The sequence below is a fragment of the Pongo pygmaeus genome, chromosome 11 (assembly GCF_028885625.2).
Source record: "Pongo pygmaeus isolate AG05252 chromosome 11, NHGRI_mPonPyg2-v2.0_pri, whole genome shotgun sequence".
NCBI lineage: Eukaryota > Metazoa > Chordata > Mammalia > Primates > Hominidae > Pongo > Pongo pygmaeus.
In genome coordinates this window covers 142,549,127-142,574,127 of record NC_072384.2, presented here as the reverse complement: position 1 = coordinate 142,574,127, position 25,001 = coordinate 142,549,127, and the positions used below count along the sequence as shown (strand labels likewise).

The 25,001-nt window shown below is 60.1% G+C and overlaps 2 protein-coding genes across 3 annotated transcripts; one reads left to right on the top strand and one right to left on the bottom strand.

Moving 5' to 3' along the window:
- Positions 1 to 1,023: 1,023 nt before the first annotated feature.
- RTP5 (receptor transporter protein 5 (putative)) lies at positions 1,024 to 4,605 on the bottom strand. The gene is made up of 2 exons (XM_054479006.1): positions 4,444 to 4,605; positions 1,024 to 2,654 (listed from the first exon to the last, which is right to left on the bottom strand). Exons 1-2 carry the CDS (start codon positions 4,599 to 4,601, stop codon positions 1,142 to 1,144), a joined length of 1,671 nt encoding a protein of 556 aa, XP_054334981.1. The 5' UTR covers positions 4,602 to 4,605; the 3' UTR covers positions 1,024 to 1,141.
- A 10,975-nt stretch (positions 4,606 to 15,580) lies between these two features.
- Positions 15,581 to 24,562, top strand: PDCD1 (programmed cell death 1). Of its 2 annotated transcripts, none has more exons than XM_054478829.1 (5): positions 15,581 to 15,713; positions 21,546 to 21,905; positions 22,174 to 22,329; positions 22,545 to 22,579; positions 23,150 to 24,562. In XM_054478829.1, the coding sequence occupies exons 1-5, from the start codon at positions 15,638 to 15,640 to the stop codon at positions 23,387 to 23,389; spliced, it is 867 nt and encodes a 288-aa protein (XP_054334804.1). In that variant the 5' UTR covers positions 15,581 to 15,637; the 3' UTR covers positions 23,390 to 24,562. The 2 variants fall into 2 exon arrangements, with proteins under 2 accessions (XP_054334804.1, XP_054334805.1); XM_054478830.2 differs by having other exon boundaries at positions 15,599 to 15,713; positions 23,153 to 24,547.
- Positions 24,563 to 25,001: the final 439 nt, after the last annotated feature.

The window sequence follows — 25,001 nt, the reverse complement described above, 5'->3', positions numbered from 1 at the left end:
GACGCGGTTTCCTCTTTCTACAGGGCAGGGCTTCCCCAGTCGCAGACCCCAGGGTCTCCCCAGGCAGTTCCCAACCTCCCAGGACCCACAGGGCTGACCCTGCCTGAGAGGCGGGACAGTCGGACCCAGACACTGCCACTGTCAGGCTCCCACCTGGCTGGGACAGCCGGGTATCCCAACACCCCCGCCCCTAGGAAATGGAAACTGGGCTCTTTTAAAATGAAAATCCAGTGTGTGGCTTTGAGTAACAGGAGAGTTTTCTGTCATCTGCAATGGATAGAATTTCTCAAACCCAGACAGGGTCAGAGCCCCACCGTGGCCCCCCACCCTCTGGATGAGAGGTGCTAAGATCCCTCCAGAGGCTACACTGAGGCTGGAGGAAAGAGGGAGGGCGTGACAAGCCAGTCTCAGCGGGGGCTTGAGTCTTTCCTGGAGAGAGGTAAGTGGCCTCTTCCACAAGACCCCTGGGTCCACACAGGAGGGAGGTTAATTTGCACCTGACACGGAGCCGGAGCCAAAGCTTCCTGTCCTATTCCCAGGAGCCACACATGCCCAGGAATTTGGAATCCCCAAGAGGGAGCTCTCCCCAGGGGAAGAAGCGGTGGGCGTGAGAGGCCCCTGCAGGGTGGAGGGACAGAAGGACCGGCCCAGGTTTCTCTCACCTGGAAACCTCCCCTGGGTGGAGGGCTGCGTGGCTGGCTTTGCTTGGTTTTATTGGAGTTACACACATAGGAAGAGGCTGGAGCACACAGGCACAGCTCAGGGCAGACCCACAAAACCAGCAGGGGCTAGAGACAGGAGGGGCTGGGCTGCTGGCGGGGGCGGGGTCTCAGAAGCAGGGCGGGGTCTCAGAGGTGAGGAAGGGTCTCGGAGGCGGGGGCGGGGCCTCGGAGGCTGGGGCGGGGTCTCGGAGGCGGGGGCGGGGTCTTGGAGGTGGAGGCGGGGCCTCTGAGGCGGGGGCGGGGTCTAGGAGGCGGGGCGGGGTCTCAGAGGTAGAGGCGGGGTCTCGGAGGCGGGGGCGGGGCCTCGGAGGCAGGGCGGGCGTCTCAAAGGCGGGGTTGGGGGGGTGTCTCACAGGCGAGGCGGGGTTCCAGAGGCGAGGCGGGGTCTCAGAGGCGAGGGTTGCCTGAACTTCGGGGCGTCACACTTGCTGTGGGTAGATCCCGGGGTTCAGCCGACACATGCACATCAGCCAGAAGACGCACACGGTCATGGACACCCAGATCCAGAAGTCCTCGTAGGGCTCGGCGTGCGGCCTGCGGCAGGCGCGGCCAGGGCGCTCGTCTTCCTCCCGGCGGCACCCACAGCGGGCCTTGTGGAACCTGGACCTCAGCCGCCTCTTCTGGTAATAGCCTTGGGAGACGCAGCCATTGCCCTGGGGGCCGTAGGCAACGTGGCCACCGCCCTTGCGCTTTATGACATCGAAGACTGAGAAGGGGATGGTGATGGAGCCCTCACTAACCGTGATGGGGCCCTCGGCATTGACCTCCAGAGGGGCGTTGTGACCCGCGGTGACCAGGCCACCTCCCTTCTCTTTGCCTTCAGTGATGTCAGTAAAGGAGTCTGTGCCTTGCACATCAGCAGGGTAGGAGCGGGCAAGGGAGCCCTTGACCTGGGAGGGGAGGCCACCAGCATTGGTCTCTGGCAGGGGGTCGTGACCCGCAGGGACGAGGCCCTGGCCACCTCCTTCCTTCCCGTTGCCTTCAGCCACCTCAGCAACGGCATCCTTGACATCAGTAAAGATGAAGGGGAAGGTGACGGAGGCCTCTTTAGTGGCCACAGGGCCGTCAGTGGCCTCCAAGAGGGTGTTGGTGAAGATGCTGGTGAGGGAGGAGGGGAAGGTGAGGGAGCCCTCCCCACTGGCCGAGAGGCCCACGCAGTAGAACACGGTTGGCGTGTGTTTCCCCGCAGGGACGAGGCCATTGTTGAGGGAGATGGGGCCCCAGCCCTGGGCCACGCCAACGGGGCTGCAGAGGGAGCCCCGGCCTTTGAAGAGGAAGCCTTTGAGCTCGAAGGTCTGGATGCCGCTGCCGAGGAGGCCGGGGCCGTGGAAGAGGGGGTCTCCAATGGCCACCGGGAAGCCCTGGCCGATGACCAGGGCCCCACGGCTGCCGGTCACAGGGAGAGAGTCCCCCGCAGGGGTGGCAGGGCCCTCAGCGATGGGCACCTGGTCATTGCTGGTGCCCACAAGGGAGAAGGGGATGGCGATGACACCGCCACCCTTGCCGAGGTCGTCACCAGGGGTGGGCAGCAGTTTGCCCCTGGAGACGGCGCCAGTGCCACCCCAGGCCGTGGCGGGGAAGTTGCCTTTTGAGGTGTTGGCGCTCCAGGCAGGGTCTGGGGCCTTCTGGAGGAAGCAGACCCCCAGCTCACAGGCCTCACAGCAGCCCTCATAGGCCTCCCTGGGGTGCCGGGCTGGGCCGAGGCCATCCCCGTAGCAGTCCTGCAGGATGTGCAAGACCAGCCTGCTGAGGAAGGGCTGCTCGCCTGGGGGCCTCACCTGGCAGTCCCCGGGAGCAGAGCACAGCCTGCACCGCTGGCCCCAGATGCGCATCTTCACCAGCCCCCGGCGGCTGGCCCTGTCCCACCACAGGTGGAAGAGGACGTGCACATGGGCCGAGTCCCAGGTCCCCGGACAGTGACTGCACTGGAGCCTGCAGGGGGGAAAGAAGTGTGTGTGAGTGCAGGAGAAAGAGGCCCCACAGCCGGCCCTCGCACTCTGCTCTGCAGCCTCCTTGCCCATCCGACCCCAGCGCCTCGCCACCCCCTGCCTCACATCCCACACTCAAACCTCAGACCTCAAACCTCACCTACCAGCCACCCAGGGCCGCGGCCAAGGCAGCCTAGCACCTGCTCCTGCCTGTGCCGAGGCTCTGAAACCACCAGCCCCTCGGCCACACACAGGCAAAAGCAGGCCCATGCACACTAGCCTGCAGCCCCCTCGTGTGGAGCACTGAGAAGCAAAGCAAACCTCCTCTCAGCAGTTTTTCAACAAAACCCGCTCTGGCCCGGCCCCCGTGAGGCGTCGGCAGCCTGCCGCCTGCGTGGCTCTGCTGGTGTTTTGTGAGTTGGGGTTAACACAGGAAGAGGCAGGCCTGCCGACACACTTAGGAGGGGAAAAGCATGCATATGGGGGCTGTCCCTGGGGGCTCAGCAAGTGGGGGTCCCTGTCCTGACTGAGAGGAGGCGATCCAGGAGGTCGCCTGCCAGCTGAGGGAAAGGATGTTGCGGAGGCCTGCGGTCGTGGCCCAGGCAGCCCTGCTGGGCGTCACCAGGCGAGGGGAGATTTAGGGAGAGCACTGGGAGGGATTGGTTTGTCCATGGTGGTCATCAGACCGGTGACCATTTGCTAGCCACACAAGCAGCTGTGAGCTTCGGGGAACCCTGCATGAGTGAGAGGCTCTGATTCAGTTCCATGCGGTGGAACTTTCTGGATGACAGAATGTTCTATAGCCACACTGCCCTGCCTGCAGCCTCCAACCACACTGGCCACAGAGCCCGTGGACACGTTCATGCTGGAGGAACTGAACTGCTGACTTTATTTAAATGGGACTGAGGAGCCAAAGCCACAGGCGCTGGGGCTGCACGTTGGGGCAGCCGTCCTCAGTTCTCTCCCACCAGCTGGGAGCCGCTCAGAGCCATCTCCACCTGGCTGTGGGAACAGTGATGTGCTTCCCAGCCCTTCTCAGACCCCAACACGGGTTATTACTTTCCCAACTTCTGAAAAAGCTGGGATTCTGCACACACCTGGCCCCAGGGGTCTCAGGCACTGAGGAGCTGTGTCAAAGGGCAGGACGACTCCCCCTTTGCCCAGGGTGTCTCCACAGGGGGACGGACCAGCCAGCAGCTTGGGGGCCTGTCAGGCCGGGCATCTGCGAGGCTGTGGAGCTGCCCCGCGCCCCTCCTGGCTGGCGCCCGGCAGAGCTGTGGATGCCTTGCCAGGTGGAGAAGCGCATGGTGCCCGCCCTGCTGCGCTGACGGCGCCACAACCATGACGATGGCCTGTGAGGCTCACATGTGACCCACAGCCACCCCGGGCCCCCGATCAGGGCCGAACACCCCGCTGTCTGCAGCACAGGGCCGGATGGTGACCACAGGCTCCGGCATGCCCCAGGGCCCACCTGTCAGCACCGATGGCTGCGAGGCCACAGCAGTGCCATGGAAACAGGAGACGAGCTTGTGTCCAAGGGCAGCGCTGGCCCGAGGAGCCAAGTGTGGGAAACCAAACTCTCCATGAGGCACCCGTCATGTCTTCCCCGGGACCCCTGCATCAGCTCAGGCGGTGGGGCTCAGGCGGGAGAAGGAGCACCCAGCCCCACCCTCCCGTCTCGGGGACAAGACGAGGCCCGACAGCCCCACCCAGCCTCTGGGACCACCCAAGGTCCCGTGGAAAAGCACCTTCAGCCCCCTGCCTCTCCCAGGGTCCCCAACCTCTGGCCGCACCTCGAGAGCCCCACCAGCAGGTACTGGACACCACCGCCGTCCAGGCGTCCTGGGACCAGGTTGTGCTCAGGTAGCAGAACCCAGACGTCCTGGGGCTTCCTCTTGGCCATGGCCAGGGTGAAGGTGCTGGCCCACATGTCTGCCCGAGCCCCGTCCATGCTGCCGCCTGGCTCCGCAGTGCGGGCTGAGAGCTGCGCCCGCCGGGGGCCCAAGGAAACGTCCCCGCATCCCGCGCCGGCCAATCAGCCACCTTGACAACAGCATGGTCTCCATGGCAACCAGATTTGTCTCCGAGAAATGGGAAGCAGAAAGGGAAAATACAATACAATGCAATCTCCCATGACCCCACCCCCCAGAGAGCATCCCTGTGGCACACCGTGGTGGTGGTGGAGGTGGTGGTGGTGGTGGTGGTGGTGGACACGCAGGGGCCTCCCCAGACCCGTGTGTGTAGAGGCCCGGGTGTTTTCACACATCACACCAAGGAATCATCCACAGCCGTCTCTTTCTATCGCGCATCAGGAGCAGTGGCCCACACTCATCCCTTGAGAACACTTGGTATTTTTCCAGCTTGTGGCTATCATGTAACTTATTCACTCAGCTTCTCTCTGCAAACAGCACTAATGCTTTTCACACAAACAAAGCTGAGAAGAACTTTATAGAACGTGTATCATTGCAGATTGTCCCGTGGGTGTATTCTCTTAAACGTTTTACTAGTGAGAAATATAAAATATTTACATAAAATGCCTAAAACATAAATGCAGAGCTTCACAAATTATTCTAAAGTCTTAAGTCACCACGTCCTAGAGGAAGAAACAGAACCTCGCTCTGCCAGCCTCCAGAGCCGGCTGCCTGTTCCCTCCCGATTTCAGCCCGCGGCCCCACCCCCACCCCCTGCCCTCCTGGCAGAGGTGCCACCAGCCTGGCCGTGCCTGCACAACGTTGAGGCTTCAACACCTATGATGCCTCCTTCACCGAGCCCTTTAGCTGTGCAGCTTCTGAGCTTTACACAAACACTTCATGTGTGTGCCCAGCTTCTCATGCCTTTTCGGGTTGTTTAATTTGTGAGATTCAACAGCATTGCTGTGCGTGGCAGCCACCTGTCACGGCACAACAAGAAAGGGTGAGCTGAGAAGGAGCGGGACGACAGCCCCGGCTGTCGTGGAGACAGCCAGCCGATCCCTGCGAAACCTCAGCACAGATCTGCCCCTGGGAGCCTCCGCGCCGCCCAGCTCTCCTCACAGCTCCCATCTCGCCATCTCTCTGCCCTGCACACTGAACAATCTCTTCTCATTTTTCTACCACTTCACACATTATCTCCTTGTCTCTGTCCACTCTGCAGCTAACGCTGGCAAGCAAGTGCCTCGTCATAGTTTTCATTTTTGAACCTTCCTTTCGGCCCTTTCAAACCTGTGACATCTCCCTGCCTTGCAGCTACGTGTGACTGCCAAGATAGAAGAGGAAACCACTGGGACGTGCTCTGGGAAGGGGCCTCCATACAGGGCCAGACTGCCAGGGAAAGCCCCGCGTTTCTCATCCCAGCTTCATTTTCTTCTATCCATCAGTGCTGGGATGATGGCCGCCCTCCAGCCTGTCTTAGACCCGCCTCAAGCACGGAGCTGTGAGCCCAAGGAGCAGGAAGGCGGGAGCCCGGGGCCGTGGTGACAGATGGAGTTGTCACACCACTGGAGGGTCGCCCACCTCTGGGTTTCCTGTTCACACGAGAAGTAAGCCAGCTGCCACTGTGGTCTCGAGGCACTGTTCTCTGGCACCGTGGATGATCACACAGCTAGCCGGAGCAATCCTAACTCACTTGTCGGGCTGCACCTGAGGTCCTGGGGTTTGCTGGTTGGCTCGGGGCCACTGTGCATGTGTGGGCCCCTTGTGGTCCTGGTCGTGTGCCCCTGCAGGGGTCTAAGAGACACCTACTGTCCACTTGCCTCCAAAAGCCTCGGTCCACAGGGGCCCTGCAGAGGACCTCCTCCCACCACAGCCCCCCAGAGCCAGTGTTTCCTGGGTGCTTCCTTGCCACGCTGGGGCCACAGCCCTGCCTGCCAGTCCCACCTCTCAGGCTCCTCAGCCCTGGAGGCCACACCTGGCTCTGAGTTTAGGGAAAAGCTTTGGAATGATGACTGACCACAGTCACCCAAAATAACCTTTTGGATGGCAATTCCGGCCCTTATGAAATGCAGGGAGCTGGTTGCCCGGGCATTATTCGCTCAAGAATTGTTGAGTCTTCCTTAGACCCATCCCAGAACACCTCCAGAGGCCTGGGCGGCAGACAGCAGAGAGGGCATCCTGTCCACGCCTCTGTCTGACTGCCCATTTGTCTGTCTCCCAAACCCACAAGCCACGCCCTGCAAAAGCTGCTTACGTGGCCCCCTCACAAATCAGCCAGCCATGAGCACCCCCTCTTCTTTGCCAGGGATGGATGAGGCAGGGTGTGCACAGCACCCACGGGTCCCTGCAACATGTGGCAGGATCCTCCTTGGGCCTTCTGCATCAGCGCCCGCCTGGAGCCGGCCACGGGAGCCTCTCGCCAGGCATGTGTGGTCCCTCCAAAGACAGGCCCTAGGACCCAGGCCTGGGGCAGACGCCTTCTGACCCCGCTCCCTGCCCAGCCTCCCCGAAGGCTGGCTCCAGGACAGGGTGAGATGGGGGTGGGAGATCGGACCACAGGGAAAAGAAACTATCAGGGGAAGCCGGGTGCTTCTTCAGCACTGCTGCCCACCTGCTGTGGTTGCTTAGCGCTCCCTCTCTCCGCAGACATGCTCTCCTTCTGGGGCCCCTTCCTCACACGCTGGTACTCGTCTTCCTGAGCTCAGCTTCTGGGGAGGGAAGCTGGCAGGCCAGGGACAGCCCTCCCTGCTGGGAAGCAGAACTTGCAGCTCAGGTGAGTCCCACCACAGTCTCCTGCCGGAACGGATGCACTGCCTGGGCCTGGAGGAGCAGAGGCAGCAGCTCCCGGCGAGGGAGGAGCAAACACCAAGTCCCGGTGGGGCTGGAGGGCCGGTCGGCTGACGGGATGGTGGTCCTTGCTCAGAGTGAGAAAGAGACGGGAAGGAAAAGGAGCCGGGCAGAGAACGGTGGCCGTTCGCAGGTGCTGGGGCTCACCCTCCCAACACAGACCTCAGCTCGTGGCTGCAGCGGCAGGGACAAGGCCGCCTCGCAGACCCCAGTCCCTGCAGCCCCACGGGCCCCACGGGCAAGGGGTCGTTCCTGGCCCAAGGCTCCGTGTGGCTCTGCCCCAGCGCTGCCCAGGCGGGCGGGGATCCCAGGACCGGCAGCTGGGGACGCAGCCTCTGTCCAGCCATTCTGTTGCTGCAGGCGCTTCCACTGTCCAAGAGGCCCCTTGCTCTCCCCTCCAACCCGTGGTCCTGCGGGGCTGGGGAGGCCATTCCGAAGGAGCAATGCAAAGGACCTCCTGCACTCGCCCTCGGGGCATCCCTCCCTGGGGGGCCGCTCACTCACGCTGCGGATCCCTCCCTGGGAGGCTGCTCACTCACGCTGCGCAGCCCCCAGCTCAGCATCCCCCGCAGCTCAGCCCGGCTTCGGCTTCGGAGCCCAGCAGGGGGACCAGCAGGGGCCTGAGTGACACCCACTGCCCTGGAGTGAGAAGGCAGGGGCGCCACACACACACAAACCACCACACACTACACTACACACACCACACACCACACACAAACGCACTACACCCACCACACACTACACACACCACACAACCAAACACCACACATGCCACACATGCCACACATGCCACACAAACCACACACTACACCACACACCACACACACCACACACACTACACATACCACACACACACTACACACACCATACACTACACACACCACACACACCACACAACCAAACACCACACATGCCACACACACCACACACTACACACACTACACATACCACACACACACTACACACACCATACACTACACACACCACACACATGACACACACCACACACTACACACACCACACTTACCACACACCACCCAACACACACATCACACAAACCATACACAACACACACTACACACACAACACACTCTACACACACCACACACAGCACACACACCATACCACATACACCACATACTACACATACCACACACACCCACACACACCACACACTACACACACCACACAACCAAACACCACACATGCCACACACGCCACACAAACCACACACTATACCAGACACCACACACACCACACACCTCACACACCACACAACCAAACACCACACATGCCACACACGCCACACAAACCACACACTATACCAGACACCACACACACCACACACTACGCACCACACACTACACATGCCACACACACACTACACACACCACACACTACACACAACACACACACACTACACACACCACACATAAACGCACATTACACACAACACACACACTACACACACACCACACACACATCACACAAAACATACACAACACACACTACACACACCACTCTACACGCACCACACACAGCACACACACCATACCACATACACCACACACACTACACACATCACACACACCCACACACCACACACACACTACACACACAACACACACTACACACACCACACACACTACACATACCACAAACACACACTACACACACCACACACAAACGCACATTACACACACCACACAATCAAAAACCACACACGCCAAACATGCCACACACACCATACACACCACACACACTACACATACCACACGCACTACACACACCACACACAAACGCACACTACACACACCACACAACCAAACACCACACATGCCACACACACTACACATACCACACAAACGCACACTACACACACCGCACACACCGCACAACCAAACACCACACACGCCAAACACGCCACACACACCACACACACCACACACACCACACAAACACCACACATGCCACACACACACCACACACTACACCACACACCACACACACTACACACACCACACACAACACACAACCAAATGCCACACACCACATACTACACCACACACCACACACTACACACACCACACACACACTACACACAACACACCACACAACACACACTACACCACACACCACACACACAACACACACCACACACACACACTACACCCACCACACACCACATACACACTACACACACCACACAGAAATGCACACTACACACACCACACAAACACCACACACTACACCACACACACTACACACAAACACACTACACACACCACACACACCACACACTATACCACACACCACACACACCACACATTATGCACATCACACACAGCTCACACACAACACAGCACACATCACACACCCTACACACAACAAACACATCACACAAACCACACACACAACACACACTACACACACACCACACTCTACACACATCACACACAGCTCACATACAACACACACCACATACACTACACACACAGCACACACATCACACACAAACACACACAGTACACACAGCACACATGCTACACACACAACACACACTACAACCACACACCACACTACACACATACCACACACACTACACACACCACACACCACGTACACTACACACAACACATATAACACATACTACACACAACACACAATATACATGAACAGAGATACATACACACCAACACACACAATACACATACCACATACAGTACACATAAACACACACCTACACACACACATATACGGGTACGCACTGGGAGATTTAAAACATAAATTGACATTTAAACTACTAACCACATTCTAGAAAGTTTAGAAAACAGCGGGGGGGGGGGGTTAGAAATCACCTACCACCCTCCCTTAACAAACAGCCCAACGGTTTTTATTTTTGTGTATAATAAATTGTGGAAATATCTCATTCAATTTTTTAAAAGTTTATTCTTAAATTGGGCAGATAAATTGGGTGTTATTTTTTAACTTCTGGGAAATGTTTCGAAAACAGGATAGAACAGAGAGTTTTTATTTGCAAACACTATTAACCATTTCCTGTTCCAACCTCAGAAATTGCTGTGAATCAGGCGCTGCCTCCCCACCGCGGTGCCCTTGGCCCGGCGGCTGCAGCATGGTTTCCACCCGGCCAGCCGGGCGCCCGCCGCCTCCCACTGCAGAAGCAGTTTCGGGATGGTCCTGCTGTTTCCTGTGCTTCCCCGGACCGTCCCTGCGCGGATGGAAACTTCCCACTGGCCCGAGCGAGCGCGGGGATTCCCCTCCCCCCGCCACTTTCCATGGGTGCTGGCTCATGTTCCAGCACACGGGGCCCATCTCATCACTGCCGTGTGCCGGGCACCACGCGTCATGACGTGCAGGCCCCTTGGAAACTCTAGGGTTTCTCTTCTCAGACCAGGAGCATGGGAGGGCCCCCAGCGAGGGGAACCTTCTCCAGGCGCCTGAGAGCAAGGCCCCAGTCACGGAAAGCAGTCCTAGATCCCCTGGCCTCCTGGGCGCCCTGGCCCACAGAGGGCTTCCGGGGCCTTTAGTCATAGTCACCAAGAACTGGAGTCCACCAGACTCACTTAAACTGAAGAATGGCTGACTAAATTGTGGTGTGATACGTACGTTCACACCGCAGCCTGGATGGCGCGGCACAGAGAGGAACAGGCTGCTGAAACACGCGCGCTGGAGGCATCTCCAGGGAATCCTGGAAGGATGCGTACTGCACCTTCCCACAGCTGTGGCTGGAATGAAACAGTGATGGGGGTGGAGGACAGGCTCGTGGCCACCAGCAGGGAGGTGAGTGTATTGCCAAGGGCACCCGGAGGACCCCGTGGTGACGGGGACATTCTGCAGCTTCGCTGTCAGGGGACACAGGAGCCTTCGCTTGTGCCCACGTTGTGCAGCCTTTGATAGGCCCACATTAGCCAGAAACGGGGACTCAGGATGAGATTGAGGCGTCACGTCAAAGTCATTAACCTGGTTGTGACGTTGTCCTGTGGTTTTCCAAACTGTTATCATTCAGAGAGACTGAGAAGAGTGTATGAGGAAACATCTGTGTAATTTCTTACAACTGCAAGTAAATCTACAATTATCTCAATTGTAAATGATACAATACTCAACCAAAACATGCAACCATCAGCCAGGTGTGGTGGCTCAGGCCTGTAATCCCAACTCTTTGGGAGTCCAAGGTGGGAGAACTGCTGGAGGCCCGGAGCTTGAGACCAGCCTGGGTAACATAGAAAGACCTCCTCTGCCCCCACCCCAATTTCTACAAAAAAAAAAATGTTAGATATGAGCTGGCCTCGGGGTGCATGCCTGTGGTCCCAGCTACTCAGGAGGCTGAGGTCGGAGGATCACTTGAGTCCAGGAGGTCGAGGCTGCAGTGAGCCAGGATCACACCACTGCACTCCAGCCTGGGCGCAGAGCAAGACCCTGTTGCTAAAAGAAAATGGACAAAAACCACATACAACTTTGCTTGTTGTAAATTATCTTTTAACTGAACACCCTGGATTGAATCTGGCTGCTCCCGTCCCAGGGCCAGTGATTTCGAGGGGGCATGACCCTCTGTGAGGAAGGAGCAGGCGGTGGGGGAAGGGCCTGGGTGTCCAGGTTCCCTGGGAAGGAAGGCTGAGAAAAGGAGATGGGGGAGGGGTGGGCAGGGCCAGCCAGCCAAGGGCCCCTCAGCCCCATCTACCCTGCTCCCCGGACTCCACCTGCCTTTCCTCCTTGTGACAGAAGACAGTGGAAGCCTACTGGGTGGAAGGCACGGGCTTAGGATGTGTGTGGGAGGAAAGTACATGTGCTGGGGAGCATGTATGTTTGGGGGTTGTGTGTGTTGGAAATCATGTGTGTTGGGGATTGTGTGTATATTGCAGATTTTGTATGTGTGTTGGGGATTGTGGTGTGTGGGTGTTGTAGATTGTGTGTTGGGGATTGTGTTGGGGATTGTGTATGTGTTGGGGATTGTGTGTGTGTTGGGGATTGTGTGGGGGGGAGATTCTGTGTGTGTGTGCTGGGGATTGTGTGTGTTTGGGATTGTGTGTGTATTGGGGATTGTGTGTGTGTTGGGGATTTTGTGTGTGTGTTGGGGATTCTGTGAATGTTGGGAGTTGTGTGTGTGTTGGGGACAATGTGTACAGAGGATTGTGTGTTGGAAATTTTGTGTGTGTGTGTTGGGAATATTGTGTGTGTGTTGAGGATTGCGTGTATGTTGGGGATTGTGCATGTTGGGAATTTTGTGTGTGTGTTGAGAATTGTGTGTGAGGGAATTGTGTGTGTATTGGGAATTGTGTTGAGGATTGTGTGTGTGCTGAGGATTGTGTGTGTTCTGAGGATTGTATGTGTTGGGAATTTTGTGTGTGTGTTGAGGATTGTGTGTGTTGGGGATTCTACGTATGTTGGAAGTTGTGTGTGTGTTGGGATTGTGTGTGTGTTGAGGATTGTGTGTGTTAGGAATTTTGTGTGTGTGTTGAGGATTGTGTGTGGGGGGATTGTGTGTGTTGGAGATTGTGTGTGTTGGGAATTTTGTGTGTGTGTTGGGGACTGTGTATGTTTTGGGGATTGTGTGTGTTGAGAATTTTGTGTGTGTGTTGAGGATTGTGTGTGGGGGATTGTGTGTGTTGGAGATTGTGTGTTGGGAATTTCGTGTGTGCGTTGAAGATTGTGTGCGGGGGGATTGTGTGTGTTGGAGATTGTGTATGTATTGGGAACTGTGTATGCGTTAAGGATTGTGTGTGGGATTTTGTGTGTGTGTTGGGGATTGTGTGTTGAGGATTCTGTGTGTGTTGGGTGTTGTGCATGTTGAGGATTTTGTGTGTTGGAGATTATGTGTGTGTTGGGAATTGTGTGTGTGTTGGGGACTGTGTGTGTGTTAGGGACTGTGTGTGTTGGGGTGTGGTGTGTTGGAAATCATGTGTGTTGGGGACACTGTATGTGTTTGGGGGAGGGTGTCGATAAGTGGTCTGGAGTGTGATATTGGGGTGCAGGCTCCATGAGTCCCCACCCCACACCTGAGCCCTGGGACCGCCTATCTGCTTCGGAGTGGGGTCTCAAGACCCTGTAGGTTCAGCCTAGGCCCTGTGCTCTCCAAGCTCAGACCCCAGACCCCTCGCAGCCCTGCAGACCCTCCCTGGGTCCACGTGTCTCTTTGCAGGTGCTCTGGCGAGTGGCGATGTGGAGAGACCGTCAGGCAGCCCTGGCCTCAGTGGCCACAGTCCCCTGGCTCCACGCTGCGCCCACCCCACCAGGTCTCCTCTGCCATGGCCCAGGGGCCTTCAGTGGGACTGAGGGGAAGAGGGAAGGAGAGCGGGTGCCAGGGAGGAACTGCAGGGAGAGAGGAGAGAGGTGGAAGAAGGAGAAGGAAGGAAGGGGCAGGATGGAAGCTGGGTTTCTCCCTGTACCCACCCCCTACTCCGGGACACGTGTCCAAGCCCTGGCAGGTGGAATTTTGGGGCAGGGCCTTGGTGGTGAGGAGACCTCCAGGGGTCTGATAGCATCTCCCGTCTCAGAGCCCTCCTCCTGGACCCAGCCTCCCCTCCAGCCCACACAGTGGCATTCCCAGTCCTCAGAGGACAGCTTTGTCCCACAAAGCTCAGAGCCTTGAGGAAGGCCCACTGCTGCCCCGGAACAGAGACAGCATTCAACGGAGGTTGGAACAAGGCTCTACAGGGCTGGGGGCAGAGGGAGGTTCTGTCCAGAATCTGCCTTCAGGACAAGTACAGCCAGCAGGGGCAGCTTAGCCACTTTTCCACTGCCTGGGTGAGGCGCAGGGCTATGGAGGCACCTACCGACCAACAGTTTTCCAGCCCCAGAGCCCCCGCCATTGGGGCACGAGGGTGGGTGTGCCAGGAGACAGTTGCTGCGGGCCACCTTAGCTGTCTGGCAGCATAGTGGGTGCTGCCAGGCTCCCTGGGGGCCCCCCGCCAAGCCCACCTGGCCAGCTGGGCCCCCCCACCTCCCCACCAAGCCACCCACATAGCCTCACATCTCTGAGACCCGGGAGTGGCCCTTTGTTCATAAACGAGAGCTTCCTCGCCGTGGCCGCAGCTCGCAGACATCATCTTTGATGCTCTTTTTCCACCGTTTCAGTGCTTTAATGTTTTCCCTTCACAGCCGGGCCGAGTGTCTCTCGGAGCCAGGCAGCCGCGCCAGCTGTCAGGCGGTTTCTAGCCTCGCTTCGGTTATTTTAAGCTGATGAGCCTGACGCATCTCATCACTAATATCAGCAGTTTCATTTCTCCTGTTTTCCATTCACAGTAATAAAATGCTCAGCACAGAATACAAGGAGATAAGCAAGCCGTTTCACAAACGCCGGGCCGCCAGCCAGGCCCAGGCACTGGACCCCCTGAACCACCCCACCCTGGCACGAGTGGGCTGGAGGGCAGGACCCCGGGGAAGAAGGTCAAGGCTGGAAGGGGAGATCAGCCTCACAGCCAGCCCCCACCACCGCCCGGCCTCCCGTCAGGCTGTTGGAGGCATCACAAAGTGGAAAGATCTGGAACTGTGGCCATGGTGTGGGGCCATCCAGAAGGTGGAAGCTTTGAGGGGGAGCCGATTAGCCATGCACAGTTGTCATTCAGTAGGGCCACCTGTGCCCCAGCGAAGGGGGCTGGGCCGGGAAGGCAGAGGCCAGGCACCTGCCCCCAGCAGGGGCAGAGGCTATGGGCAGCCGGGAGGCTCCCAGAGGCTCCGGCAGAATGGGAGTGGGGTCGAGCCCACCCCTCACTGCAGCCCAGGAACCTGAGCCCAGAGGGGGCCACCCACCTTCCCCAGGCAGGGAGGCCCGGCCCCCAGGGAGATGGGGGAGACGGGGGAGGAGGAGGTCCTGCCCCCACCCCGCAGCCTCAGGAGGGGCAGCTCGGGCGGGATATGGAAAGAGGCCACAGCAGTGAGCAGAGACACAGACAGAGGAGGAAGGGGCCCTGAGCTGGGGAGACCCCCACGGGGTAGGGCGTGGGAGCCACAGGCCCACCTCCTTCCCATCTCCTCTGTCTCCCTGTCTCTGTCTCTCTCTCCCTCCCCCACCCTCTCCCCAGTCCTACCCCCTCCTCACCCCTCCTCCCCCAGCACTGCCTCTGTCACTCCCGCCCACGTGGACGTGGAGGAAGAGGGGGCGGGAGCAAGGGGCGGGCACCCTCCCTTCAACCTGACCTGGGACAGTTTCCTTTCCGCTCACATCTGTCTGAGCAGTGGAGAAGGAGGCGGCTCTGGTGGGGCTGCTCCAGGCATGCAGATCCCACAGGCGCCCTGGCCGGTCGTCTGGGCGGTGCTACAACTGGGCTGGCGGCCGGGATGGTTCCTAGGTAGGTGGGGTCGGCGGTCAGGGGTCCTGGAGCCAGGGGTCTGGAGGGACCTTCCACTCTCAGTCCCTGGCAGGTCGGGGGGTGCTGTGGCGGGCCCGGCCCCGGCAGCCCAGGTGTCCCGGAGCCAGGGGTCTGGAGGGACCTTCCACCCTCAGTCCCTGGCAGGTTGGGGGGTGCTGTGGCAGGCCCGGCCCTGGCCCCCAGCTCTGCCCCTTACCCTGAGCTGTGTGGCTTTGAGCAGGTGACCGCCCAAAGTTTGGGCAGCTCAAACTCCTGGGTTCTTCTCTGGGCCCCAACCCCTCCCCTGGCCCAAGTCCCCTCTGCTCCTGGGCAGGCAAGACCTCTGTCCCCTCTCAGCCGGTCCTTGGGGCTGCGTGTTTCTGTAGAATGACAGGTCAGGCTGGCCATAACCCCAAACCTTGGCCGTGGGGAGTCTGCGTGGCAGCTCTGCCTTGCCCGGGCATCCTCAGTCCTCACTCGAGTTTTCCTAAGGATGGGACGAGCCCCATGCGGGACTAACCTTGGCTTTATGACGTCAAAGTTTAGATGAGCTGGTGATATTTTTCTCATTATATCCAAAGTGTACCTGTTCGAGTGAGGACAGTTCTTCTGTCTCCAGGATCCCTCCTGGGTGGGGATTGTGGCCGCCTGGGTCTCTGCCCAGATTCCAGGGCTCTCCCCGAGCCCTGTTCAGACCATCCATGGGGGAGGCCTTGGCCTCACTCTCCCGGATCGAGGAGAGAGGGAGCCTCTTCCTGGGCTGCCCGTGACCCTGAGCCCTCTGTGTCCACGGTGACCACAGCCCACCCCTGGACCCTCTGTGCCCAGCCGGCCTGCACCTGGGGATCCCAAGACCTGGGGAGGGTGTTTTTCCCCAGGCCAAGCCTAAGACGGTCCCTCTGGGCCCTGCTGGGTACCGGGGTGTGACGCCACTGGGAAGACAAGATGAGGGGCACCCCCGGGGCTGCCCTGACCCCCCCTCGAGGCTCCTGTCCCAGGGGTCCTAGTGCCCCTTCACTGTGGCAAGCCACTGGGGGTTCCCCACCTCGGCCCCTCTCCTGGGGCCTGCTCCCCGGCACCTGAGGCAGCATCCTCGCCAGAGCCCTGCCTTTCTGCCTCAGTGCCATCTCTTAAGGGAGGCCCGTGGGTCACTCAGGACTCAGAACTGGAGATGCTGGGCAAAGGGGGTCACTCAGGACTCAGAACTGGAGATACGGGGCAAAGGGCAAAGGGCAAAGGGCAAAGGGCCAAAAGGCATCCCAGGGAGATGATTGCGGGGGAGCCAGAGTGCAGAAGGGCGCTCGTCACGGGAGGAGGAGCTGAGTGAGGCAGGAGGGGAGCCGAGCCTCTCCCCCGTGTCCTGGCTCCTCAGGCACGTCCTCCAGACGCCACCCTCCCCGACTCAGGCGGGAAAGATATGAGCAAGGTGTCTGCAGCCAGACACTCATGCCTCAGGTGCCCGCACGTGTGCCGGACAAGACCCTCACAGGTGGCGTGCCTCGGTTTCCCCACGGGTAACACTCAGCACAGGGCACTCAGCAAGGCGCAGTGGGCATGACTGGGGTCCTGTGTGTCCTGACCCAAATGTGGCCACCCCGGCCGCAGGGGTCTTCATTCCAGGATGCCTCTTTTCCCTCCTGATCTGTTCACTGCATTTGCCATTCGGTCATTCCTGCGGTCAGCACTCGCACCTCAGGTGTGTGCTTCCCTTGTGTTTTATGAGATATCCCCAACCCGGCCGCTTGTTGGTCCCTGTCCGAGGGCAGGAGCGTAAATAAGAGCCTCCGCTTTGGCGTGGGACCACTGTGAGCTCCAGTCAGCGCTGCCACCGCTGAGCTCTGGGCCTTTGGCAGGACTTGGCCCCTTACTGACTTCGTGTGCTTTGGGGTCATGGCTGAGGACGCCTCCTGGCAATGCTGCGTCCTGAGGATTAAATTTGGGTCATCTGTAGAAACTGCCCAGCCCAGCCCCTGACACTTTTTTGTTTGTTTCTTTTAGTGACAGGGTCTTGCTCTGTCACCCAGGCTGGAGTGCAGTGGTGTGATCTCGGCTCACTGCAGCCTCGACCTCTGGAGCTCAAGCGATTCTCCCACCTCTGCCTCCAGAGTAGCTGGGACTATAGGCACGTGCCACCCTGCCAGGCTAATTTCTTCCATCTTTTTTAGAGACAGGGTCTTGCTATGTTCCCCAGGCTGGGCTCAAATGGGCCTCCCACCTCAGCCTCCCCAAGTACTGGGATTACAGGTGTGAGCCACTGCATCTGGTCTCCATGACACATATTTTTAAAGTCCGATTTTTAAAGTCAAACTTTTAAAGTCAGATTTTAAACCGACTATTTTGAAAAATATACAAAAAAGTTTAAAAACAATGAATATCCCTCACCTAGAATCAATAACTAAGAATATTGACACATTTGCTTTGGGGACTGGGCGGCTGGAGCTGCCATAACAAAGCTCCACCGACCGAGTGGCTTTAAAACAGAGCCTGCCCTCTCGCCGACCGAGGGCTGGACGTGCAGGATGGAGCTCCACGGGGTCAGCTCCCCTGTGCTCTGAGGGGCTCTGCTCAGCCTCTCCCGGCTGTGGCTTAAAAACAGAGCCTGTCCTCCCACCGTGGGGGGCTGGCCATGCAGGACCAAGGGGCCACAGGGTCAGCTCCCTGTGCTCCGAGAGGGCTGTGCTCAGCCTCTCCTGGCTGGGGGGTTTTGTGGCCACCCTCTGTGTTCCTGACTTCAGAAGCATCCCCCAGGCTCTGCCTTCATCTCCACACGGGTGACTCTGTACAGGAAGCCAGGCCTGCTGGTCAATGCCCACCCAGCTCTGTGCCCTCATCCTACCTAGTCCCAGCTGCCGTCACCCTATTCCTAATAAGGCTGCCTTCTGAGGTCACGGGGTTAGGACTTCCGCATAGGAATTTGTGGGGACACGGTTCGGCCCACAGCCCTTCCCACCTCCACACACACACACGACTGTGAGGAGTTGGAAGACCCCACTCCTCGCCCCTGCCAGGTCCTCTAGGGACAAGCTCGCTGTCCTCGTCCCAGCACAGCCCGTGGGCCGGTTTCCTTGTCCCTAATGGGACTACGGTCAGAGATGCCGGGTCTGGTCTGGGCCAGCAGGTTCCTCAGCCCGGGGCAGGCACGCCTTCTTCTGTGCGCTTCTGGAAAGCAATGTCCTGTAACGCGGTCTCTCTGCGGGAGCACCCCCACCGCCGCCTCGCAGGCCTGTTCCACAGTCCCGGGATGGGTTCTCTCTCCCTCCCGATCCTGCATAGGGCACAGCCCTCTCTCATCAACCCACGATCCTACATGGATCCGAGAGGGAGCACCTGGGGAAGCAATGGAATCCCATAGAAACACCCAAAATCTAACCTGACCCAGGACCAGCCAGTGGTCACTTCTGAATATTCACCTTCCTAGTAGACACTACCAGCCAAGGGAGGCCAGGAAGGCTTCCTGGAGGAGGTGGCCTGAGGACTGGGGTAAGGCAGGCCCTGCGTGGGGGTCGCCACTCAGCACCCCCACACTGGGTGGGAGCCAGTCTCTGAGACTGGCTGGGGGAGGTGGGAGAGGGGGCTGCTTGAACCGCAGACACCGAGGTCTAGCCCCCACCCCACCCAGACAGTTGGTGGAGGCAGGGGAGGCTGAGGGGCCCAGCTGGACCTGCTCCCCGAGAAGGATTCCAAAATGGGGGGGTGGGGGGGCGATGCAGGAGCCCAGGTCCTGGCTTGAGGCCCAGTGGCCGAGGGCTGGTGCGAGCCAGACCAGAAAAGGGTTGAGCCTGTCAGCGCCAGCACAGATCAAGTCAGGAGCAGGTCCCTCCACCAATGTGTGCAAATAAATAGCAGTTAAGTTTCTAGTTACACGAACAATGCACAGATGATTCCATGGACACTGCAGTGTGGACATGCAGCAGCCATTGTCCTGTCACCAGCACCTCGCCCTACAGCTGGGGGGTCCCTCAGTGCTTCCTAGCCATGCAGGGTCCCTGCTCAGAGTTCCCGTGATGACCCCTATTCCTCACCTGCCTGTCTGTCCCAACAGCTGCATGGCAGCCCTGGCCTGGGAGATGGAAACCCTGAGGGGCTGCCTGCGGTGGTGGGGCCCCTGGGTCCCCACTGCATTCCCAGAAACCCAGAGGGCAGGGCATTTCCCCTGCTCTGTGCTGAGTCCACCCAGCCCCAGCCTAGTCCCAGTAAGGGCTACAGCCCACCCTGTCCCAGGCTGCCTCCCAGGAGCCCTCTTGGCCCTGATGCCAGAAGCCCATCTTCCTCCATTCAGGCAGGTCTCTGAGTGCCCTGGCCTGGCTGCCCGCTGGCCCTGAGAGTCACACTACCCCACAGCCCTCCTTGGTCAAAATCCACTCTGGAGTGGCTGGGAGATTCCCCGGGCCCACCCTGCACACACCTCTGCAGGGAGCTTCCCCTGGCTGGCCGGCAGACAAGGGCGGTCTCAGAGAGGGGGCTCACCTCAGCAGCCCCTTGTGTAGCCGGCCGTCGCCCCTACCACCTCTGGGCACACTCAGGAAGCTGCGGGACAGGCATGCAGGTGAAGGAGGCGAGCGCTTGTCAGCCGGGAGGCCATGGGCACAGAGGGAACAGGGACACCCGGGTGGCCTCAAGGTTACTTCAGACCCCTCTCTCGTCCCCTGGGAGGTGCCCAGTGAGGTTGGCACTAGGAGTTGGTCCTGGTCACACGACAGACCCACCCTCCTCTGGTGTCCAGCCAGCACACCCTGGGCCGGCCTGGCTGCAGGGACACGAGGACAGCAGCCCCTTCCTCCTCTGAGCTGGTTGCTCCTTGAGTCATCACCACCGCCTGCCACGGAGGCCGCCTGTCCCAGGAAGCAGAGGGACCGCAGCTGTGGCAACCAGGGCCTGGTCTCTGTATCACCTCGAGGGGGTGCCACACCCAGGCCTGAGACGGAACTGAGTGACAGTGCCCTGGGTCTGACAGTGCGGGGCTGGCGCCATGTTTGGGGAACCCTGTGGCATGGGACATGTGGGTGAGCCGGGAAAATCACCCCACTGCATGGCATCTCGGGCCTGGATCTTAAGCCCCTGTGTTGGTGCCCCCACCTGGCGGAAGAGCTGCGACCCCCATGTTGCCATGCGGGTGTCCCAGGCCCTGGCCCTGGCAGGCATATGTTTCAGGAGGTCCTTGTCTTGGGAGCCCAGGGTCGGGGGCCCCGTGTCTGTCCACATCCGAGTCAATGGCTCATCTCGTCTCTGAAGCATCTTTGCTGTGAGCTCTAGTCCCCACTGTCTGGCTGGAAAATGTGGCGGCCCCACTGCCCACTGCCCAGGGCAGCGATGCCCATACCACGTGGTCCCAGCTCCGAGCTTGTCCTGAAAAGGGGGCAAAGACTGGACCCTGAGCCTGCCAAGGGGCCACACTCCTCCCAGGGCTGGGGTCTCCATGGGCAGCCCCCCACCCAGCCAGCCCAGTTACACTCCCCTGGGCCAGAGCAGTGCAGACAGGACCAGGCCAGGATGCCCAAGGGTCAGGGGCTGGGGATGGGTAGCCCCCAAACAGCCCTTTCTGGGGGACTGGCCTCAACAGGGAAGGGGGTGAAGGCTCTTAGTAGGAAATCGGGGGACCCAAGTCAGAGCCAGGCGCTGGGCAGAAGCCGCAGCCTCACGTAGAAGAAAGACGCGCTGCAGTGGAGGCGAGTGCCCATCCCCGGGCGGCAGAGGCCCCAGCAGAGACTTCTCGACGACATTCCAGCTGGGGTGGCCCTTCCAGAGCCCTTGTTGCCCGAGGGATGTGAGCAGGTGGCTGGGGAGGCTTTGGGGGGCCGCCCAGCCCCTTCCTCACCTCTCTCCGTCTCTCAGCCTCCCCGGACAGGCCCTGGAACCCCCCCACCTTCTCCCCCGCCCTGCTCGTGGTGACCGAAGGGGACAATGCCACCTTCACCTGCAGCTTCTCCAACGCATCGGAGAGCTTCGTGCTGAACTGGTACCGCATGAGCCCCAGCAACCAGACGGACAAGCTGGCTGCCTTCCCCGAGGACCGCAGCCAGCCCGGCCAGGACTGCCGCTTCCGCGTCACACAACTGCCCAACGGGCGCGACTTCCACATGAGCGTGGTCAGGGCCCAGCGCAATGACAGCGGCACCTACCTCTGCGGGGCCATCTCCCTGGCCCCCAAGGCGCAGATCAAAGAGAGCCTGCGGGCAGAGCTCAGGGTGACAGGTGCGGCTTCGGAGGCCCCAGGGCAGGGGTGAGCTGAGCCAGTCCTGGGGTGGGTGTCCCCTCCTGCACAGGATCAGGAGTTCCAGGGTCGTAGGGCAGGGACCCCCCCAGCTCCAGTCCAGGGCTCTATCCTGCACCTGGGGAATGGTGACCGGCATCTCTGTCCTCTTGCTCTGGAAGCACCCCAGCCCCTCTAGTCTGCCCTCACCCCTGCCCCTGACCCTCCAACCTGACCCCGTCCTAACCCCTGACCTTTGTGCCCTTCCAGAGAGAAGGGCAGAAGTGCCCACAGCCCACCCCAGCCCCTCACCCAGGCCAGCCAGCCAGTTCCAAGCCCTGGTGATTGGTGTTGTGGGCGGCCTGCTGGGCAGCCTGGTGCTGCTGGTCTGGGTCCTGGCCGTCATCTGCTCCCGGGCCGCACGAGGTAACGTCACCCCAGCCCCTCAGCCTGCCCTGCCCTAACGCTGCTGGCGGCCCTCACTCCTGCCTCCCCTCCCTCCACCCTTCCCGCACCCCACCCCACTTCCCCCCATCTCCCCCTCAGGCTAAGTCCCTGATGAAGGCCCCTGGACTAAGACCCCCCACCTGGGGAGCACGGCTCACGGTCGGCCTGGTGACCCCAAGTGTGTTTCTCTGCAGGGACCATAGGAGCCAGGCGCACCGGCCAGCCCCTGGTGAGTCTCACTCTTTTCCTGCATGACCCACTGTGCCTTCCTTCCTGGGTGGGCAGAGGTGGAAGGACAGGCTGGGACCACACGGCCTGCAGGGCTCACACTCTATTACAGCCAGGACCCCACCTCCCCGGCCCCCAGGCAGCAACCTCAATCCCTAAAGCCATGACCTGGGGCCCCAGACCACCTGCCGTCTCCAGGGGTGCCCAGCCCTGCATGTGTCCGCCTGCGGTCTCCGGGGGTGCCCGGCCCACGCGTGTGCCCACCTGCGAGGGCGTGGGGTGGGCTTGGTCATTTCTTATCTTACATTGGAGACAGGAGAGCTTGAAAAGTCACATTTTGGAATCCTAAATCTGCAAGAATGCCAGGGACATTTCAGAGGGGGACATTTAGCCAGAGAGGAGGGGTGGTGCCCCCAGATCACACAGAGGGCAGTGGTGGGACAGCTTAGGGTAAGCGGCTCTTAGTGGGGGTCCCAGGTTCGGTGCCGGCGCTGCAGCCAGGCTGTGGAGCCTCAGGCCTCCTTCTTGAGGTGGGCCATGGGGCTGACTCCCTCTCCCTTTCTCCTGAAAGAAGGAGGACCCCTCGGCCGTGCCTGTGTTCTCTGTGGACTATGGGGAGCTGGATTTCCACTGGCGAGAGAAGACCCCGGAGCCCCCTGTGCCCTGTGCCCCTGAGCAGACGGAGTATGCCACCATCGTCTTTCCTAGTGGAATGGGCACCTCGTCCCCTGCCCGCAGGGGCTCAGCCGACGGCCCTCGGAGTCCCCAGCCTCTGAGGCCTGAGGATGGACACTGCTCTTGGCCCCTCTGACCGGCTTCCTTGGCCGCCGGTGTTCTGCAGACCCTCCACCATGAGCCCGGATCAGCACCTTTCCTCAGGAGAAGCAGGCAGGGTGCAGGCCATTGCAGGCCATCCAGGGGCTGAGCTGCCTGGGGGCGACGGGGGCTCCAGCCTGCACCTGCACCAGGCACAGCCCCACCACAGGACTCATGTCTCAATGCCCACAGTGAGCCCAGGCAACAGGTGTCACTGTCCCCTACAGGGAGAGCCAGATGCAGTCATTGCTTCAGGTCCTGCCGGCACAGAGCTGCCTGCGTCCAGCTCCCTGAATCTCTGCTGCTGCTGCTGCTGCTGCTGCTGCCTGCGGCCCGGGGCTGAAGGCGCCGTGGCCCTGCCTTACACTCCGGAGCCTCCTGCCTGAACTTGGGGGCTGGTTGGAGACTACCTTGGAGCAGCCAAGGTGCCCCTGGCAGCGGCATCCTGAGACGCCCTGGACGCAGGGCCCAAGACTGGACACGGGTGGGAGGTGCATGGGGCTGGGGACTCCCCAGGAGTCATTTGCTCCCCACAGGCCTAGAGAAGTTTCAGGGAAGGTCAGAAGAGCTCCTGGCTGTGCTGGACGGGGCAGGAAACCCCTCCACATTCACATGTGTCCAGGCAGCACCTCAGGGCCTTTGTGGGTCAGGGAAACTGAGGCAGTAAGCGGGCAGGCAGAGCTGGAGGCCTTTCAGGATCAGCCAGCACTTTGGCCTCCCGCCGCCCCATTCCACCCCAGCCCCTCACACTCAGGATACACTCAGGAGAGGGATATCCTACGGTACCAAGGTCAGGAGGGCAGGGCTGGGGCTGACTCAGGCCCCTCCCAGCTGTGGCCACCTGGGTGTTGTGAAGGCAGAGGTGCAGGCACCTAGGCTCCCCCCATTTGTCCACCCTGGGAGCTCTCCTTGGAACCCATTCCTGAAATTATTTAAAGGGGTTGGCCAGGCTCCCACCAGGGCCTGGGTGGGAAGGTACAGGCGTTCCCCCGGGGCCTAGTACCCCCGCTGCAGCCTATCCACTCCTCACATCCACACACTGCACCCCTACTCCTGGGGCAGGGCCACCAGCATCCAGGCGGCCAGCAGGCACCTGAGTGGCTGGGACAAGGGACCCCCCTTCCCTGTGGTTCTATTATAATTATAATTAAATATGAGAGCATGCTAAGGAGTTCTGTCCTGTCCGGTGGCTGTGGGGGCAGTGAGCAGGAGGGAGGGAGGCCTCCAGGGAGGGGCAAGGCTGCAGCCAGGCTGAGGCTGCGTGTGGAGAGTGCTGGTGGCTCCCCTGGATCCTGGCCTGAGTCAGGCCTTTCCCTCGCTGTCCCAGAAACACACAGGCCCCCCTCGCCCCGTCTGCCCCACTCACACATACAGCCCTCCGGTGAAAAATTCCTCCAACATCACGGGGCTGGGGGCACCATCTTCCCCAAGCCCAGGTCTTTTGGGGAGTCCCACAGCCCCCTGCCCCCAGGCTTCCTGGCCAGCCATGGGTGTCCCTGAGTGGCTGTGCCTGCTCCATAGCCCCCGTGTCCCCATGCCTGCCAGTCCCTCCGGGCAGGGGTGGTGCCTGGTGCCAGGGCCTCCACAGCGGGGTGGCAGGGCTGCCC

Bases quoted from the DNA above. Each gene is read 5' to 3' on its own strand.
- RTP5 (XM_054479006.1), bottom strand. From the start codon at position 4,601: ATGGACGGGGCTCGGGCAGACATGTGGGCCAGCACCTTCACCCTGGCC. The intron at 2,655-4,443 runs GTGCGGCCAGAG...TCCCCCCTGCAG, and splicing joins CTGCTGGTGGGGCTCTCGAG to GCTCCAGTGCAGTCACTGTC.
- PDCD1 (XM_054478829.1), top strand. From the start codon at position 15,638: ATGCAGATCCCACAGGCGCCCTGGCCGGTCGTCTGGGCGGTGCTACAA. The intron at 15,714-21,545 runs GTAGGTGGGGTC...TCCGTCTCTCAG, and splicing joins GCGGCCGGGATGGTTCCTAG to CCTCCCCGGACAGGCCCTGG. The intron at 22,330-22,544 runs GTAACGTCACCC...GTTTCTCTGCAG, and splicing joins CTGCTCCCGGGCCGCACGAG to GGACCATAGGAGCCAGGCGC.